This window comes from Lagenorhynchus albirostris, chromosome 4 (assembly GCF_949774975.1).
Source record: "Lagenorhynchus albirostris chromosome 4, mLagAlb1.1, whole genome shotgun sequence".
NCBI lineage: Eukaryota > Metazoa > Chordata > Mammalia > Artiodactyla > Delphinidae > Lagenorhynchus > Lagenorhynchus albirostris.
In genome coordinates, this window is record NC_083098.1 from 8,661,807 (window position 1) to 8,681,577 (window position 19,771).

The following is a 19,771-nucleotide window of genomic DNA, read 5'->3' on the forward strand; positions in this document are numbered from 1 at the left end:
AGAGAAGACTCAAATCAATAGACTTAGAAATGAAAAAGGAGAAGTAACAACTGACACTGCAGAAATACAAAAGATCATGAGAGATTACTACAAGCAACTCTATGCCAATAAAATGGACAACCTGGAAGAAATGGACAAATTCTTAGAAATGCACAACCTTCTGAGACTGAACCAGGAAGAAATAGAAAATATGGACAGACCAATCACAAGCACTGAAATTGAAACTGTGATTAAAAATCTTCCAACAAACAAAAGCCCAGGACCAGATGGCTTCACAGACGAATTCTACCAAACATTTAGAGAAGAGCTAACACCTATCCTTCTCAAACTCTTCCAAAATATAGCAGAGGGAGGAACACTCCAAAACTCATTGTACGAGGCCACCATCACCCTCATACCAAAACCAGACAAAGATGTCACAAAGAAAGAAAACTACAGGCCAATATCACTGATGAGCATAGATGCAAAAATCCTCAACAAAATACTAACAAACAGAATTCAACAGCACAGGAAAAGGATCATACACCATGATCAAGTGAGGTTTATTCCAGGAATGCAAGGATTCTTCAATATATGCAAATCAATCAATGTGATACACCATATTAACAAATTGAAGGAGAAAAACCATATGATCATCTCAATAGATGCAGAGAAAGCTTTCGACAAAATTCAACACCCATTTATGATAAAAACCCTGCAGAAAGTAGGCATAGAGGGAACTTTCCTCAACATAATAATGGCCATATACGACAAGCCCACAGCAAACATCATCCTCAATGGTGAAAAACTGAAAGCATTTCCACTAAGATCAGGAACAAGACAAGGCTGCCCTCTCTCACCACTATTATTCAACATAATTTTGGAAGTTTTAGCCACAGAAATCAGAGAAGAAAAAGAAATAAAAGGAATCCAAATCAGAAAAGAAGAAGTAAAGCTGTCACTTTTTGCAGATGACATGATACTATACATAGAGAATCCTAAAGATGCTCCCAGAAAACTACTAGAGCTAATCAATGAATTTGGTAAAGTAGCAGGATACAAAATTAATGCACAGAAATCTCTAGCACTCCTATACACTAATGCTGAAAAATCTGAAAGTGAAATTAAGAAAACAGTCCCATTTACCACTGCAACAAAAAGAATAAAATATCTAGGAATAAACCTACCTAAGGAGACAAAATACCTATATGCAGAAAATTATAAGACACTGATGAAAGAAATGAAAGATGATACAAACAGATGGAGAGATATACCATGTTCTTGGATTGGAAGAATCAACATTGTGAAAATGACTCTACTACCCAAAGCAATCTACAGATTCAGTGCAATCCCTATCAAACTACCACTGGCATTTTTCACAGAATTAGAACAAAAAGTTTCACAATTTGTATGGAAATGCAAAAGACCCCGAATAGCCAAAGCAATCTTGAGGAAGAAAAATGGAGCTGGAGGAATCAGGGTCCCTGGTTTCAGACTATACCACAAAGCTACAGTAATCAAGACAGTATGGTACTGGCACAGAAACAGAAATATAGATCAATGGAACAGGACAGAAAGCCCAGAGATAAACTCACACACATATGGTCATCTTATCTTTGATAAAGGAGGCAAGAATATACAGTGGAGAAAAGACAGCCTCTTCAATAGGTGGTGCTGGGAAAACTGCACAGGTACATGTAAAAGAAATTAGAACACTCCCTAACACCATACACAAAAATAAACTCGAAATGGATTAAAGACCTAAATGTAAGGCCAGACACTATCAAACTCATAGAGGAAAACATAGGCAGAACTCTATGACATAAATCACAGCAAGATCCTTTTTGACCCACCTCCTATAAAAATGGAAATAAAACCAAAAATAAACAAATGGGACCTAATGAAACTTAAAAGCTTTTGCACAGCAAAGGAAACCATAAACAAGACGAAAAGACAACGCTCAGAATCAGAGAAAATATTTGCAAATGAAGCAACTGACAAAGGATTAATCTCCAAAATTTACAAGCAGCTCATGCAACTCAATATCAAGAAAACAAACAACCCAATCCAAAAATGGGCAGAAGCCCTAAATAGACACTTCTCCAACGAAGATATACAGATTGCCAACAAACACATGAAAGAATGCTCAACATCATTAATCATTAGAGAAACGCAAATCAAAACTACAATGAGATAGCATCTCGTACCGGTCAGAATGGCCATCATCCAAAACTCTACAAACAATAAATGCTGGAGAGGGTGTGGAGAAAAGGGAACCCTCTTGCAGTGTTGGTGGGAATGTAAATTGATACAGCCACTATGGAGAACAGTATGGAGGTTCCTTAAAAAACTAAAAATAGAACTACGATATGACCCAGCAATGCCACTACTGGGCATATACCCTGAGAAAACCATAATTCAAAAAGAGTCATGTACCACAATGTTCATTGCAGCTCTATTTACAATAGCCGGGACGTGGAAGCAACCTAAGTGTCCATCGACAGATGAATGTTTAAAGAAGAAGTGGCAGATATATACAATGGAATATTACTCAGCCATAAAAAGAAACGAAATTGAGTTATTTGTAGTGAGGTGGATGGACCTAGAGTCTGTCATACAGAGTGAAGTAAGTCAGAAAGAGAAAAACAAATACCGTAGGCTAACACATATATATGGAATCTAAAAAAAAAAAAAAAAAAAGGTCATAAAGAACCTAGGGGCCAGACGGGAATAAAGACACAGACCTACTGGAGAACGGACTTGAGGATACGGGGAGGGGTAAGGGTAAGCTGTGACAAAGTGAGAGAGTGGCATGGACATATATACACTACCTAACATACACTACCTAACATAAAACATATAGCCAGTGGGAAGCAGCTGCATAGCACAGGGCGATCAGCTCGGTGCTTTGTGACCACCTAGAGGGGTGGGATAGGGAGGGTGGGAGGGAGGGAGACACAAGAGGGAAGAGATACAGGAACTTATGTATATGTATAACTGATTCACTCTGTTATAAAGCAGAAACTAACACACCATTATAAAGCAATTATACTCCAATAAAGATGTTAAAAAAAGTTATAGTGACAAAAAAAATAAAAAATAAAACCTTCTGCATTTTTTATCATTTTTAACCATGTATAAGTTTGCCTCACTTAATGGACTAGGAGACCCCTAAAGATTAGGGATGGTGCCTTAGTTCTGTTTGCCTTCTCAGGGCCCAGTGCAAAATGTGCAGTACAAAGAATGTGCCCAATAAGAAGCTGTTGACTTTGAATTAGTAAAATAAATTCAGTTAAGACCACAGTCGTCCAGATATACTGTGGTGATTTACATGTTACTAGCAATGATCTGCAGGGAGTTCCCTGGTGGCGCAGTGTATAAGACTCCGCAGTCCCAATGCGGTGGGCCCGGGTTCGATCCCTGGTCAGGGAACTAGATCCCAGATGCATGCTGCAACTAAGAGTTTGCATGCCACAACTAAGGTGCCCATGTGCTGCAACTAAGGAGCTGGCGAGCCACAACTAAGGAGCCAGCCTGCCGCTACTAAGACCTGGTGCAACCAAATAAGTAAATATTAAAAAAATAAAACTGGTATCAAAAATACTTCCAAGTTAATGATAAAAAATAACTCCTTAAATTTGTGTAAAAAAAAAAGATCTGCAAACATGATAATAAATTTCTTTACCATGACTTACCTTCCCTTACCAACTGCTCATACTATAAATGGAATTTAGAAAAAAACTTTTAAATTGAAATTTGCATTCCAGTGAAATGCCAAAATTTGAAGAGAGCAATTGTATTGAGTGGCAGACCTTGGTGAATAGGTAAATTGTTTTTTTAATAATCAAAATAATTGAAGAAATATCAGGGACTTTCATTTTAAATTACAGGAATAAAGGGAGATTGAAATTAAACACTAGAAAATATGTTTAATAGTTATTCAACGTATATGAAATAGTTTATCTAAGATGACCCTGGAATATTTATCATGGGAGCTAGTGGTGTTAAGAATAGATTAGGAAACTATCTATAGAAATGGAATTCGATATTTTTTCTAACCTAGCCTGGGACCCTGGGGACTTTTTCAAACCTAGTTTTCTATTAATCTTTGTTACGAAGGCCAGGGAGCATAAATACCTCAGAAAATAATAGCTCTGTAGGTGAACTGTGTGGTGAGACTTACCACTATGCTTTTCACAAGGTGGTTTTAAACTTAACTTTCCTCATGTGGGACTTATTGGAGGAAACCTTAAAGACTCAGCAGCACATTTACATTTGGTAATTTTTCAGATTATACTGTACATGACATGGTTATGAATCTTGTAGCTAAGAATCCTAATTTCAATTCAGCTTCACTACTCAGTTAAAAGTTCTGAAACCTTTTTCCAAGTAGCAGAGAGTGAGACACTATGGGGAACAAACAGATGTTCAGGAAGTAACTGGAGTGCCCTTTATGAAGTACAAACACAGGATAATTATGGCTGCTTTCTGTTGCTGGCTTGACTTCAGAAATGAAGAAAGTCATAGTTGATTGCCGGAGTTAACAGATTAGATATCTTGAAATACAATGGGTACAGTTAATATTGTTGAATATTGATTCATTATTAATATCATTGGAAGCCTGAATCTTATGAGATTTACTGTTGTAATGTGACTAAAATATGACGTGTCACTTGGCAAACATGACAAGACACGATTTCTGCTACAAGGGCAGAGAGTTGCACAGAGATGTTATGAGCCACATAAAACAATGAACTTCTCCTACATAAATAAGCAGCACATTACTGATAGAAATGCAACATCAGGGCCAGAGCCCCCGTAGGGAGACGGCACAGAGATTAAGTGGGGATGATGAGAGGGCACAGCTGCCTGGAATTCTGTGGCATTTTCAAGGGTGGCCAGTGCAAAATAGCCAAGGAACACTTTCCAAGGGCCACAAAAAACAGAATTAACACATAAAATTCTACCATTTTAGAATCAGACCTCAACGTCAGCTAAGAGGACGAGAGTAGAAATTCAAATTGAGCACGTGTAATAATATTACAAGAATAATGACTATGGCAGGAGCAGCTAAGTATATACCTACTAGGTACTGTCATGGATGCAAAAAAACCACAGAAGATGCAGTCCCTCTAGTTCAGGAAGTCACAATCAGGTTGAAGAGAGAAGTATAAAGACATGAAAGGGTGAAGTAAATCAAGGTAGAAGACAGGCAGGAAATAATTGTAAAATAATCAGAAGACATATATGAATCTCAGCCTGCCAATTAACTATGTAATCTTAGATAATTCACCTAACTCAATAAATATCTGTGAAATGCATAACCTTCGCAGAATCATAGTTTCTTCATCCAAGATTACTTTTCAGATCTGAAAATCCTTTCACAGGGTCACCTGACAAAACTGTGATGTAAACAAAAATGTTACACGTAGGGTTATTTAATTTTTTCTCGCATTACTGAGATATAATTGACAAATACAAATTGCATATATTTAAGGTATAAAATGTGATGATTTGATATGTGTATACATTGTAAAATGATTACCACAATCAGGCAAATTAACACATCCGTCACCTCACAGCTACAATTTTGTTTTTCTGGTGAGACCAATTAAGGCTGACTGTCTTAGCAAATTTCAAGTATACAACACAGTATCGTTAATTATAGTCATCATGCAAAACATTAGATCCTCAGAACTTATTCATCTTATAACTGAATATTTTTATCCTTTGACCAACATCTCTCCTTTTCCCCAACACCTCAAATCCCTGGCAACCACTGTTCTACTCTGCTTTTATGAGTTCAACCTTTTTAGATTCCACATATAAGTAAAATCATACAGTATTCGTCTTGCTCTGTCTTATTTCACTTATTTCACTTAGCATAACGTCTGTCAGGTTCATCCAAGTTGTCTCAAGTGGCAGAATTTCCCTCGTCTGTGTGAGTGTATGTGTGTATACATATACCATATATATACACACACACACACACACACACACACACACACACACACACACACAAGAAATATACAAGCAATGGATATACACACACACACACAATGGCATATTATTTATACCATGTTGACTTTATCTCTTCATCCACTGACAGACACTTAGGTGGTTCCATATATTGGCTATTATAAATAATGCTACAATGAACATGGGAGTGCAGGTATTTCTTTGAGATACCAATTTCATTTCCTTCAAATACATACCCAGAAGTGGGATTGCTAGATTACATGTTAATTCTATTTTTAAATTTTTTGAGGAAGCACCACACTCTTTCCCATGTGGCTATACCAACTTACATACCTACGAACAACACACAAGGGTTCCTTTTCCTCCACATCCTCATCAATGCTTGCTCTCTCGTCTTCCTGATGACAGTCATCCTAACAGGTGTGAGGCAATAGCTCATTGTGGTTCTATTTTACATTTCCTTGATGATTAGTGATGTTGAGCACTTTTTCATATACCTGCTGACCATTCCTATGTCTTCTTTGAAAAAATGTCTATTCAAGTCCTTTGCCCAGTTTAATGGGGTTAACTGGATTTTTTTTTTTTTTTTGCTATTGAGTTATATGAGTTCCTTATATATTTTGGATATTAACCCTGTCTCAGGTATATAGATTGAAATATTGATATTTTCTGCCATTCCACAGTTTGCCTTTTTTGTTGGTGGTTTCCTTGACTGTGCAGAAGCTTTTGAGTTTGATGTAGTCCCACCCGTTGATTTTTGTTTTTGTTGCCTGTGCTTTTAGAGTTGTATCAAAAAAATCACTGCCAAAACCAACGTCAAGGAGCTTTTCCCCAGTGTTTTCTTCTAGCAGTTCTACAGTTTCAGGTTTTACATTTAGGTGTTTAATCCATTTTGAGCTAATTTTCAAGTGTGGTGTAAGATACGGGTCCAGTTTCATTCTTTTGCATGTAGCTATCCAGTTTTCCTAACACCATTTATTGAAGAGCCTATCCTTTCTCCACTGTGTATTCTTAGCACCCTTGTCAAAGATTAGTTGACTGTATATGCTTAGGTTTATTTCTAGGTTGACTATTCTGCTCCATTGGTATGTCTCTGTTTTCATACCAATAGCATACCGTTTTGATTACTATTCCTTTGTAACATAGTTTGAAATCAGGAATATGATGCCTCCAGCTTTGTTTTCTTTCTCAAGACAGCTTTCACTCTTTGGAGTCTTTTGTGGTTCCATATAAGATTCAGGATTTTTTTTTTTTTAATCTGTGAAAAATACCATTGGAATTTCGATAGGAATTACACTGAATCTGTGGATCTCTTTGGGTAGTATTTTTAAATTATTATTAATTAATTAATTAACTTTGGGAGCTGCACTGGGTTTTCATTGCCGTGTGCGGGCTTCCTCTTGTTGCAGTGAGCAGCGGCTCACTTCATTGTGGTGCGTGGGCTTCTCATTGCGGTGGCTTCTCTTGTTGCGGAGCATAGGCTCTAGGCATGCGGGCTTCAGTAGTTGTGGTTTGTGGGCTCTAGAGCACAGGCTCAGTGGTTGTGGCACACGGACTTAGTTGTTCTATGGCCTGTGGGATCTTCCCAGACCAGGGCTTGAACCTGTGTCCCCTGCATTGGCAGGCGGATTCCTAACCACTGTACGTTTTCATGTGGTTACTTAGCTTCCTTTTCTTTCAATTTGAATAACGCTCTTAGGCCTTTCTTGTAAGGCAGGTCTTTTGGCGATTAATTCCCTGAGCTTTTGTTTGTCTGGGAATGTACTCATCTCCCCTTCATTTCTGAAGGACAGCTTTGTCAGATATAGTACTCCTGGTTGGCAGTTTTTTCTTTCACACTTTGAATATATCATCCCATTTCCTCCTGACCTACAAGGAGCATGCCCAAAAATCCACTTATAGCCTCATGAGGGTTCCCTTGTAGGCGACGAATTGTATTTTCTCTTGCTGCTTTCAGGAGTCTCTCTTGGTCTTTGACTTTTGACAATCTGTATAACATGTCTCAGAGTAATCTTGCTTGGGGTCCTTTGAGCTTCACCTGGAATGTTCATATCCCTTTTAAGATTCAGGAAGTTTTCAGCCATTACTTTTTTTTTTCCCCCCAGTACGCGGGCCTCTCACTGTTGTGGCCTCTCCCGTCACGGAGCACAGGCTCTGGACGCGCAGGCTCAGCAGCCATGGCTCATGGGCCCAGCCGCTCCGCGGCATGTGGGATCTTCCCGGACCGGGGCACGAACCCGTGTCCCCTGCATCAGCAGGCAGACTCTCAACCACTGCGCCACCAGGGAAGCCCAACCATTACTTTTTAAAATAAGTTTTCTTCTCCTTTCTCTCTCTCTCCTACTTCAACTTCTACGTTGTGTACATTCATTTGCTTAATAGTGTCCTCTAGGTCTTGCACAATTTTGTCACTTTTTCATTTTATTTTTTTGTTCCTCCAGCTAATGCTAAATGACCTGTCTTCAAGTTGGCTGATTCTTTCTTCTTCGTGATCAACTCTGCACTGTTGAAGGTCTCTATTGAATTTTCAGTTCTGTCATTGTATTCTTCAGCTCCAGGATTTCTGTTTGATTGCGTTTATGGTTTCTATTTCTCTATTATATGTCTTGATCTGTTATGTACTGTTTTCCTGATTTTATTTAGCTATCTATGTTCTCTTGCATCTCAATAAGCTTTTTTTAAAAAATTAATTTATTTACTTTTGGCTGCATTGGGTCTTCGTTGCTGTGCGCGGGCTTTCTCTAGTTGCAGCAAGCGGGGGCTACTCTTCACGGCGGTGCGCGGGCTTCTTATTGTGGTGGCTTCTGCTGTTGCTGAGCATGGGCTCTAAGCGTATGGGCTTCAGCAGTTGTGGCATGCGGGCTCAGTAGTTGTGTCTCGCGGGCTCTAGAGCGCAGGTTCAGTAGTTGTGGTGCATGGGCTTAATTGATTTGCGGCATGTGGGATCTTCCCAGACCAGGGCTCGAACCCATGTCCCCTGCATTGGCAGGTGGATTCTTAACCACCGTGCCACCAGGGAAGTCCCATGATGAGCTTTTAAAACACGATTTAGAAAAATACTTTTCAGGAAATGTGTCTATCTCCACTTATTAGGTTTGGTTATTGGAGCTTTACTGGTTTCCTTTTGTGGTGTCATGTTTGCCTGATTCTTTATGATATGTGTAGCCTTGTACTTGTATCTGTGCATTTGAAGGTGCAAACACTTCTTCTGGTCTTTACAGACTGTTTTCGGCAGGAAAAGACATTCTTCTTTTAGGTCCCTGAGCTGATGGAATTGCCTCTGGGATCCCAGTTAAGCAGGATTAAAGCCATGTCATAGGGCTGCTGCTGGGTCTGTGGCTGGAGGACTTAGGCAGGTGTGGATCCTGTCTGCTCCCTGGGATGGTGCAACTGCCTCCAGGACCTTGGTTAGTAGAGCTGGCACTGGGACAAGGGTCTGCCTTTGGGTCCTCAGACAGTGGCCTGTTACCAGATGTGCGGCTCCTGCCAGGTCTGTGGGAGGGTTCCTGCCAGGTCCTGGGTGGGCAGGACTGCCCCTGACCATTGCTGAGAGAGGCTGGAACTGAGTCACGGGACTGCTTTGGGGTCCACAACCAAGTCTGAGGTCTGTATCCCTGCCTCTGGGTATATGGATGGATGTGCCTCTTGCCAGGTTCCTAGGTGGGTAGGACTGCTGCTGGCCCATGGCTGAGTGCCGCTGGTGCTAGCTAGGTCATAGTGCTCCTTCAGAATCCACAGTTGGACTAAGCTAAACAGGCCTGCCTCTGGGGCCTTGGAGAAGCATGTCTGCTGCCAGGTCCCTGGGTAGGCAGGACTGGTCTTGGAGCACAGCTGGTAGGAGCTGGGGCGAGTCACAGTGCTACTTCAGAATCCTCAGTCAGACCGAGGTTGGCAGGCCTGCCTTTGGGGAAATGGACAAGTGTCACTCTTGCTGGACCCCTGGGTGGGAGGGATCACTTCCAGATTAAGGCTGAGAGTGGCTGGAGCCAGGTCACAGGCTGCTTCAGGTCTGCAGTTGGGACTGAGGTCATGGACCTGTTACCCAAGGCATGGGTGGGCGTGTTTCCTCCCTGGTCCCTTGTGTGGTACTGGTGGTGGAACCAAGGCCAAAGAGGGCTACAGCTGAGTCCGCAGGGGAATGGGCCTTTTCCCAGGCCTGCAGCCACAATCATGGAACCATGGTTTGTGAGCCTGTCACCGGGGTGAGGGTAGGTTTTCTCAAAATGACCTTCCTTAGGCTTGGGCTATGCTGGAGTTTTGCAACCTCTTACTTGGATCCCAAAGCTTCCACAAAGGCACTTTTGTCTGCGAACGGCTGCCAAGTTATTGTTGCTGTGGGGGGTATGGGCGGGGCACCGCCTATTCTGTCATCTTGCTGTACAAATTTTTTAAGCAAATATCAAGACAAAGTCTGACACATGATTTAATCTTGAAGAGGATACATCTGAAACCAAGATAGTCATGGAAAGTATGGGTCATATGGTGGCTGTAAGTATGAGAAAAAGGCAGCCGTAGAGGAGGGAGAAGGGGCTGGAAAGACAGGTAGAGAACAGAAAAAGGATTTTCTTGTAGGCTGGGCACATGTAAGCCACTAAATAGTTCTGAGAAGGAGTATGATCTGCATTTGCATTTGCAGACGTGGTAAGGAGTAGGGTAGTAGTGAGGCAAATATAGACAGTGAGACTGTCCAAGAGCATTCTGGGATTGGCTGGCTATGGATGGGGTAGGGGGCGAGGGAAGGGTCTGTGGTATCTTATGGACAAGTTGACACGTCTGCTAGTTAAGAGTGACATACAATGCGGGATTCTGAATGGGAGATATAGATCCAGAAATCACTGTATAGAGTTAGGAGTTGAAAACAGAGGCATAGGACCAACTTGTATGAAGAAAATAAATCCAGTAGGTTAGAGGAGTGCAGAAGATGTAGTAATTATCTAAGCACAAGGTGAGGGAGGCCTAAATTACAGTTGAGATCATGGGGGAGAAAATGGGGAAAAGGATGTCGGAGATACTGAAAAGGAAATACTGACAAGATTTGGTGACTTATTATATAAAAGGTTTGAGTCTAGTGGCTGAGAGGATGCAACACATAGCAAAGCTGGAGGGAAAGATGAACACGTGAGTTCTGTCTGGGCACAGTGAGTTTATGGTAAAGGCTGAAGTAGAGGTGGCTGCAGGCCCTGGGAACTTAGAACTGAGTTAGGTCCAAGATACTGATTTGAGTATTATCATTCTGTGACTAGATTAGCTGTGGAAGAGACAACAGACAGAGGAGGGAGTACCACTGAATAGCAAGGTGGGAAGGAAAGGGAAGGAATGACACAGGAGGAGGAAACGATACAGGAAACTGGAAAACTTCAGGAACACGTGAAGTGTCACAATACATTCAGTATCATGAAAATTGTTTCCTAAAAAGTGGAAAAGTGTGCAAACTATACTCCTGTGTAAATATGCTGAAAGAAGTCTGGAAGAATATATAATTGAACCCATAATAACAGTTATCTCCTGGAGGAGAGGGGAGGGAATTTGAATTGTAGAGCAAGACAGTCAAGGGGAACTTTAGTCTTATCAGTGGTATTTGAAACTTTTCTAAGAAGAACGTATTCCTCATGTAACTCTGAAGTATTGAAAAATGGAATACATAGACAAAACTTTCAGAACACAACAGTGCTTTCAGGCAGAATATGCTATCCCAGGGAACGATTTGTTTTTAATACACATTGAAAAGAGATTCATTGTAGTTTCCCTCATTTATCTATCAAATTAGGAACACCTCTGTAACATAAGCAAATACATTTTAATTCTATATTCTTCATATTATTTTAGGTAAATGATTGGCACAGTGGTAGCTATTTATTTATTCCTATTACAGAAAATGCAAGCATTTTAATCACTCTTATTTGCTTTATCTCTTTATGTGAGAGCCAAGTACAAAACTTATTTTCATTGTCAATGTGTCTATAGGACACTCACCTACAGGAAAGGAGACCATGAACTTCTGTTGACAGAAGCATACTGGGTAACTTTTCTGCTTTATGAACAATGGACCTATGATTTTCTTTGTGGAACTCCCAAGATGTTGGAGCTTTTCCTTTCTGTTTCTATGTCTCCCTGAAATACTGATCACTTCAATAACTTTTGATTATAGCACAGTAAACCACAACCTGGAATCATTCCAGGGATGAAAAAACAAAGAGCTTTTTCCCTCTCTACCTTTCTTTCCTTATGAATTGCATTTCAAGAGGACCTGACCTTTATTCCTGCCACCATGCTGGCATAGTCAATGGAAAGTACAAAGGAACAAATTCTCTTAAAATGTGGCAATCCCAATTCTCTGCAGAGAGCATTTACTTATAACAATAGTGGTATCTCAGCAATTTGCACTCAAGTGACTTTCTTGGTAAAGCATAACCACTTCTCCTTACTCCAACTTTTTTTGTGTTTGTATTTTTTTGAACAGTGTTATTGAGGTGTATTTTACATATCATAAAATCCACATTTTCAGGTACACGGTTCAGTGATTTTTAGTAACTTTACCAAGTGGTGTTAACTATCACGATAAATCAGTTTAGAATATTTTCATTCCCCTAAATAAGGTCCCTCCAGGCATGTACAGTTAATCTCCTGTACATATACAGTCCCTTCCTGGCTCCCCACCCCCTGACAATCACAACTCTACTTTCTGTTTCTATAAATTTGCCTTTTCTGGACATTTCATATAAATGGAATCATACAACATACAGTTTTTCTTGAGTCTGCACTCTGACTTTATAGAACAAAAGTAGAAATTTTCCTTTGGCCTTTAAGAAAATCACATATTTAAGGAAATGCATAACCTTTCAAATAAAACATTACAATAAATATTGTTTAACATCTAAAAGACTAAAAATATTAATCCTCTTCTTTAAGCTCTAAAATTAAATCCTGAAAGTAATAAAAGAGTATAGTGCCAGTAACATGAAAAAATAATCATTTATCTATTTCACATGTTGAAATAGATAATAATATAGCTATCCTTGAAGCTTCAGATCATTTTAACATCTTAAACTTTACATACGGATCTTTTCCTTTTACTTTTTTAGGATGGATGTGTAACTTTCCCTTCCAGGAAAATTTTTAAGTGGCCTGTTTACTAACCGAGTTAACACCTACAGTTTAGTTCTTGTGTAAATGACAAAACAAATATTCTCCTCAGTATTTTTAAAAGAAGCAAGATAAGATTATCATGTGTAGGGAGAGGGACTGGAATGTTCCAGCCTTGCCTAAGGGATGCATCTGTCCAACAACATCCTCATTTCTGTGCGTGCCTCTAACCCACCAAACTTGTGCACTGTAGTTACACGGCGGAGAAGGACAGGCCTTTACTCCTTTGAAGTCAGCATGTCAGATTAGGAGTTATGCCTTTCAGTCTACTGTGAGTTTTGGTAATGCCAGCAGCTGGATTACAAAAAAGAATTATTGACAATATTTTGGAAATTGCTGATGTCAGATTTAGCTGATATAAATGGATTAGCTAAATGCCTTTATCGAATGAAGTGAACCTCTCACTAAGCACTTCTGTCCTTGCCTGTGAGTCCAGCATAAAACAGCTCCACTGAGCTCTAACAAAATCAAGAGATAGTTATTCCTAAGCTTTTCTCATGAAGCCATTTTAATTATGAGAGAAAGATTCTATGAAGACTAGAAAAATGATTGTTTATATGATTACATCCTCAAAGCCAATTTTAGACAATTACAGAAATACAGAAAAAAGTTATTCATATAAATAAATAATGTTCCAAGATAGAAGTCAGCCAGTAAGCAATACATGATACTGAGCTCCTCTCTGAATGCTCATTTTAAAATGTGTTACTCCTTTATGCTTTTATTTCTACTGCCACTATCTGAAGAGCAGAAAAACAATGAACACTTGCTGATAAAAATTCACATTTCTATTACATCTCAAGAAGCAATGGGACTATGTTTAAGATTTGAAACTAAGAAGAAAAAAGATCAAAGTCAGCCAACCTGGGAAAAAATACTGAACAAGGTCTAAACTCTAATAATTCCAAGTTATCAAGAACACACTGTTAGCCAAAATCACTTCTCAAAGCCCTAGATATCAAACCTGTTGTTGAAAAATCATAGGACACGTCATCATTCTGGACATTTCATACCAAAGGTTCTTTCTTGGTTTTATCTTTGTTGTTAACTGATACGGTAGCTCCGCTGAAAATCAAACTGTTATGTATAAATGTGCTGCAATGATTTTATTAAGAAGTGCAAAGAGAATTGCTTTATTTTTTGTTGTGTAGAGTAAATCAAACTTACCAGATCATAGGTCAAACAAGAATAGATTTTGCTGAATTGTCTTTTTTTTTCTTTTAATAGGAGCAACTAAAAAATAAATCAATACTATGAAAAGCTCAGATGAATGCTTCTTGCCAATTCCTTGGAAAAGTGTTGGTAAGCCAAAGTAACTATATTTAGAGAACAAGGGCATAGCAAAATACTTAATACAACACTGCCAACCTCTGTGGTTAAGACTGAAGCAACCAATAAACTGTTAAAGAGAAAAATGGAAACTTCCCTAAGAAAAGATTTAGAGAAAGTTGAGTGTGTGTACCAAACACAGGCACACTTCTTTTTTTCTAGCTCAAATTTATGAACTAACCAATAACTTGTTTTAGAAAGCAACTGCAAATGAAAACATCTTCGTAAGTTCCTTTTTGAAATAAAAATTGGCACAAGACCTATTCTGCTACTTCAAAGACATATAAAGGATTTAAAAGTTATTTTTAGTTAAATTCATTTTAATGATCTCCATTTGTCTTTTGATAGTTTGTCAATCTATTAAGAGGTATATAAAAATAAAAAAGTAAAAATCTCTGCACAGACACTCCAGATTTATGGATAGAGACAAGAGACTGAATGAGCTTCTGCACGATGGTGGGTTGCAAGGTTTGACAGGGAGGTGTTGTCCTATCTAAATCTTTACGGTTGCCCAGCGGAGAGAAGTTAGTTCTTTAAGACCGTACTTAAAAAAACAATTGGAAGGTACAGAAGAAATTAAAAAATACTAATATGCATTTGTTTTAACTGGAGATATGCTAACCAGAGGGACAAACGGAGAGCAATGTTAGCTGTGCCTTCTCTCTATAATCTCACTTCTTGATTTGTGTCTCAGAAACACACAGGAATTTATAAAATGTAAGTCTGTTTCTATCGTTTTCCTGCTTATATTCCTGTAATCACCCTCTGTCACTTCTAAGAGAAAAATCCAAGCTCCTTAATACGGGGTACAGCTGCTCACGCCCTGACCTATTCATCTTCGTCTCTTACCCCACCTTTAGCCCCTCTGCCAGTCTCAGTTCCAAAATCCAGATGTCCTGTCTCCCCGCCGCACTCACAGCTCTCCTCCAAGCTGTCCTCACTGCCCTACGTGTCCTTGCACATGCGCTTTTTTTCTTCCAGAAGCACCCTTCTCTTGGTTTCCCTGCCCAGTACCTCCACGAATCCCACTAGCCTCAGTTCAAAAATCACCCTCATGGGCTTCCCTGGTGGCACGGTGGTTGAGAGTCCGCCTGCCGATGCAGGGGACACGGGTTCGTGCCCCGGTCTGGGAAGATCCCACATGCCGCGGAGCGGCTGGGCCCGTGAGCCATGGCCGCTGAGCCTGCGCGTCCGGAGCCTGTGCTCCGCAACGGGAGAGGCCACAACAGTGAGAGGCCCGCGGACCGCAAAAAAACAAACAAACAAACAAAAAATCACCCTCTTTCTGAAACTTCTGAACTCCGGGTCCCCACCTCTCACACGGCAACCTGCGGACGGTTTTCGAAGAGCCTTAAGAGAGGCACCTGAATGACTTCATCACCAGCCCATTTCACAGTGCCTGGTATGTAACAGGCACTTAGCGAATGTCTATTTAATGATAATTATGGAATTTTTCCTCACTTATCCTCTGCCTCCCCAAGTGCAAGGCATATGTCTCTCATTCTCTGAATCCCCAGCGCCCAGCAAGTAAATGCCACACAACTAGATCTCAGTGAAAATTAATAACTGTTGAAGGACCCAACACTGTACCAGCCTCCAAGCTCTCCTCTCGCAATCAAGCCTGCATGCTGATGGAAGATTCCTTTTCCAACATGCCAACTTACCATGGCTCCCATCACCTAACCCTACCCAGCTGGAACTCTCCCTGGTTTCCCGTTACCTGTAGCAGGAAGCGAAGCTTCCCGACCTCAGTTCTTCTGCACAGAAGTGCGCTTGCCTTGCAGGCTCTCTTCTCTCCCACCTTCTTGTCTCAATTCAGGCTTCCCCTGCCTAAGCGAACTAAAATGGTCTTTGGGTCCGTCTATGACGTTAACCTACTTGTTTCTTAACTCCCGCATTTATTAATGAGCTGAAACGGTCTTCACAGGCTCTTTTTTTTTTTTTTTTCCTGTGTGTCTTGCTATTGCCTCCCTCACTAGAACATAAGGTCCATGAACTCCAGGGTCTGGTCGGCTTGGTTCACTGCTGCACCCTCTGTCCTAAAGCACCTCCTGGAAGCAGAGGTCAAGTGCTGAACATCTGTTCAGTGAGAGGCAAGACTGAACAAGAAATAACTGCAGGCTGGCATTGGAGGTCCTCAGTGGCTTGGCCTCACCCCACCTCCCCAGCCTTTTCCGCACTGATTCCTCACAGGACTTCTGTTTGGTGTGTCCCAAATACGCCGCACCTACTCTTGCCTCCTAACTGGGCCCATCTACAAGAGCCTTGCCTTCTTTTTCTTCATATTTAAATTACCTTCATTTTAAAAATCCAGCTCGAACTCCATCTTTTCTATAAGGCAATCCCAAGTGGCAAGCTCTTTAACTGCATTATTTCCATAATGTCTTAAAAATCTTTCCATTCTTTAGAGCTCTCTGTCTTATACTTGTGATGACATTTTTTAAATTACAGAAATAGGTTGTCAGTTATAATAAAAGATGAAGAACCTTTAAAAGGAAAAATTCTGTATGTGAGGAGTAAATAAGGTTCAGACCCCATTTTACCTATTTTAAGAAAACTGTATGCCTTTCTCCTCAAGTACACCAAAGAAGTTTGCTTTCAGGTTTAACGTGCAACCTAAAGGTTAAAGGGCAACATTCAAAATCTGTGAGTGAGAATTGGTTCTAGTAACACCTGTGATGTCCACTTTCATTGCAAATAATATTGACCACTGAACATACTATGAAAAGCCATCTAAAAAATAACTCTTCCAACTTTTAATGTGAGCCTAGCACAGTCCGACTGACTAAATAATTTGTTTTAATCCATAAAATAAAATATAACAAACTAGGAATGCTTGTGTGATAAGAATGCTTGTGTGATAAGAATTACTAGTCAGAAATTTTTCAAAAGTTACAGTAGGTTTTAAATAGTTGTACTGATTTGTATCCCGATGACCCCGGTGGTAGATACGTGCAAACATACCTGCACATGCGGGCCTGTGTATCAGCACAGATGATGCAATACATGATGTGTAAACAAAGGAAACATGCTAACCTGGAGAGCAATTTGACAGCATTAGCATCCTCTGCTGAATTCATGTCATCCCAGCAGGAATTTCTCTGACTTAGCTGCAGGCTGACCTGAGGAACGCCATCGGACAGCTCTGGATGCGGTACCCTGTGGGCCTGAATAGATCCCTCACTCCGAGATTTGGGGATCTAAAAAATAAAATAAAATAAAAAAGAGAAGCATTTTTAAAAGTCTTTCCAATTAAGTTATTGAAGATAAGTTATTCGAATTTATTAATAATCTAATGGATTAATCACACTCCAGAAAAATATCAACCGAGGTAGAAAATTGAAAATACATATTAAAAATTCTTATATAGCAAAGGGCACAGTGAAGGGGAGATACCAATATTGCTGAGGGGAACTTTCAAACCATTATGGCCCATACCCCGCTCCTGGATTCTCATACAAATCTTCCCCAGGCCTAACCTCTCCTTAGAATAATTATTCTATGTCATGAGAGATTATGAGAGTATATCAGACTGCAACCTAGAAGGAGAGAAGAAATAGTCAGAAAGACGCAGAAAAAAAATAAAAACGGCTGAGAACCACTGAAATAGAGAATGCCAATGTGAGAAAGGTGTCCGGAAATATTTACTACCAACAAGCAAAATACACACCAGTTGGCAAGTTTCTACTGTAATCCTCTGTTGTAGGGCAACGTATGGTGCAATAAATTTTGAATTAAGGAAATAAATAGGAAAAACACAACTTTTTTACTTTTCTTCTATCTCTGGAATCATGGGCAGCCCAAGTGCCAAATGAATACTGGGTATATTCACTTTTCATATCTGAGGTCTCTCTGACCCCAGAAATACTTTCATGCTCTCTTATTTTAGGTCAGAAAAAATGAGAAAACAACCTATATTCTTTTCCTAAAAATGTGTAAAAATCATGTCAGAATTTCAGGAAAGTTTCAAACCCTTGGATAAAAAGTATTCATTACACTGGAAGCTTTTCCTCATCTCTAGGACTTTTCTCTTGCTTGTCCTTTCATCTACAATGTCATGTGTTGATCACTGGCCAGTCACCAACCCAACCAAATCCTAAACTCTTTTGAGGTTGAGATAAGAATCCACTGCCCACAGAGCTTCACTAACTACCCTTAGGTCTAAATAACCTTTCCCAGCTCTGAATTCCTGTAACTCACCACCACACAATCTACACTTGACTGCATGTCATCTGATACCGTAATCTTAGTTATCGCAAGTTTCTAGGTCACGTGGCCTCAACCAGATCGCTCCTCCTACCTTGCCCTTCTCTTCTTCTTCTTTATATTATTTGTAACATTTTTACCAGGAAGTCTAGCAAAGTTTTGAACCCATTAATAAATACTTATTGTCAGACAAACACTCTTCAACTACAAGATATTCCCAGGACACTGACTGACCAAGAGGCTAGGATAATGGACAATTAAAAAGAGTAACACAGACAATTATGGACATAAATATTTAATAAGTTCATACCACTGTGAGGATTACATGAAACTAATTTAGCAAAGAGTTACATTTAACACAAAATAAACACTAAATCAAAGCTAGCTTTTATTAATATTGTTGTTATGTAAAATTTGCCCAAGTCTGATGAATGCCAATTAATTGTTCAGTTGCATTTCTCTGTAGAGCATTCGTAAGCTCATGAAAATCAAAGGGAAATTTTTTTTAAATTATGAAATAACTCTAGCTCATAGCTATATCTGCCAAGAATACTTCTAAAAGAAATACTCAGATAAACAGCAACACAACATGAAAAGTGTAAGCATCTGCTATTACATATTTCATAAAGGGACTCCTCTGGCATGTAATTTTTCATCAAAACAGACATGAAAAATCAATAAAAACCACTCAAAAAGCAGTACGATTTCCAATTAGTTAGCTAAAAAAAATCTCACATCCACACATATTTGTTTTAATATTGAGAGAAAACTAAGAACAGTTGTTTGGCAATATTTCATGGTGTTAAAATAATGACATGACATTTTAGGTTCAGTGATAATTTGGGTTCTAAATTTGACTCAACAATTTACGTAAAAAAAAATATTCTAAAGTAAAAAAAAAGGTAATATGTAGCTTATTCGATCCTGCCAGTTTATATTAAAATAGACTCCATAACACCATAATAGAATTCACATACCAGCAACTACATCAGCTACATTTATCTAAGTGTATTTCCCAATGATTTAATTTCTATAGAAATAACAGACATGATTGTCATTAACCATTAACTTTAAAATATAAACTCATTATTTATACCAAAGGAGTGCAAAGAATTCAGCTCGTGCACAGAACACG

The 19,771-nt window shown here is 39.5% G+C and overlaps 1 protein-coding gene across 2 annotated transcripts in view; it reads right to left on the minus strand.

The window, feature by feature from the left end:
- FAM13A (family with sequence similarity 13 member A) overlaps positions 1 to 19,771 on the minus strand; it is a 335,740-nt gene that overhangs the window by 117,024 nt on the left and 198,945 nt on the right. For both annotated transcript variants that reach the window (XM_060147573.1, XM_060147574.1), the window contains one exon: positions 17,467 to 17,630. In XM_060147573.1, the coding sequence (XP_060003556.1) occupies positions 17,467 to 17,630 (164 nt within the window). The remainder of the gene's footprint in view (positions 1 to 17,466; positions 17,631 to 19,771) is intronic.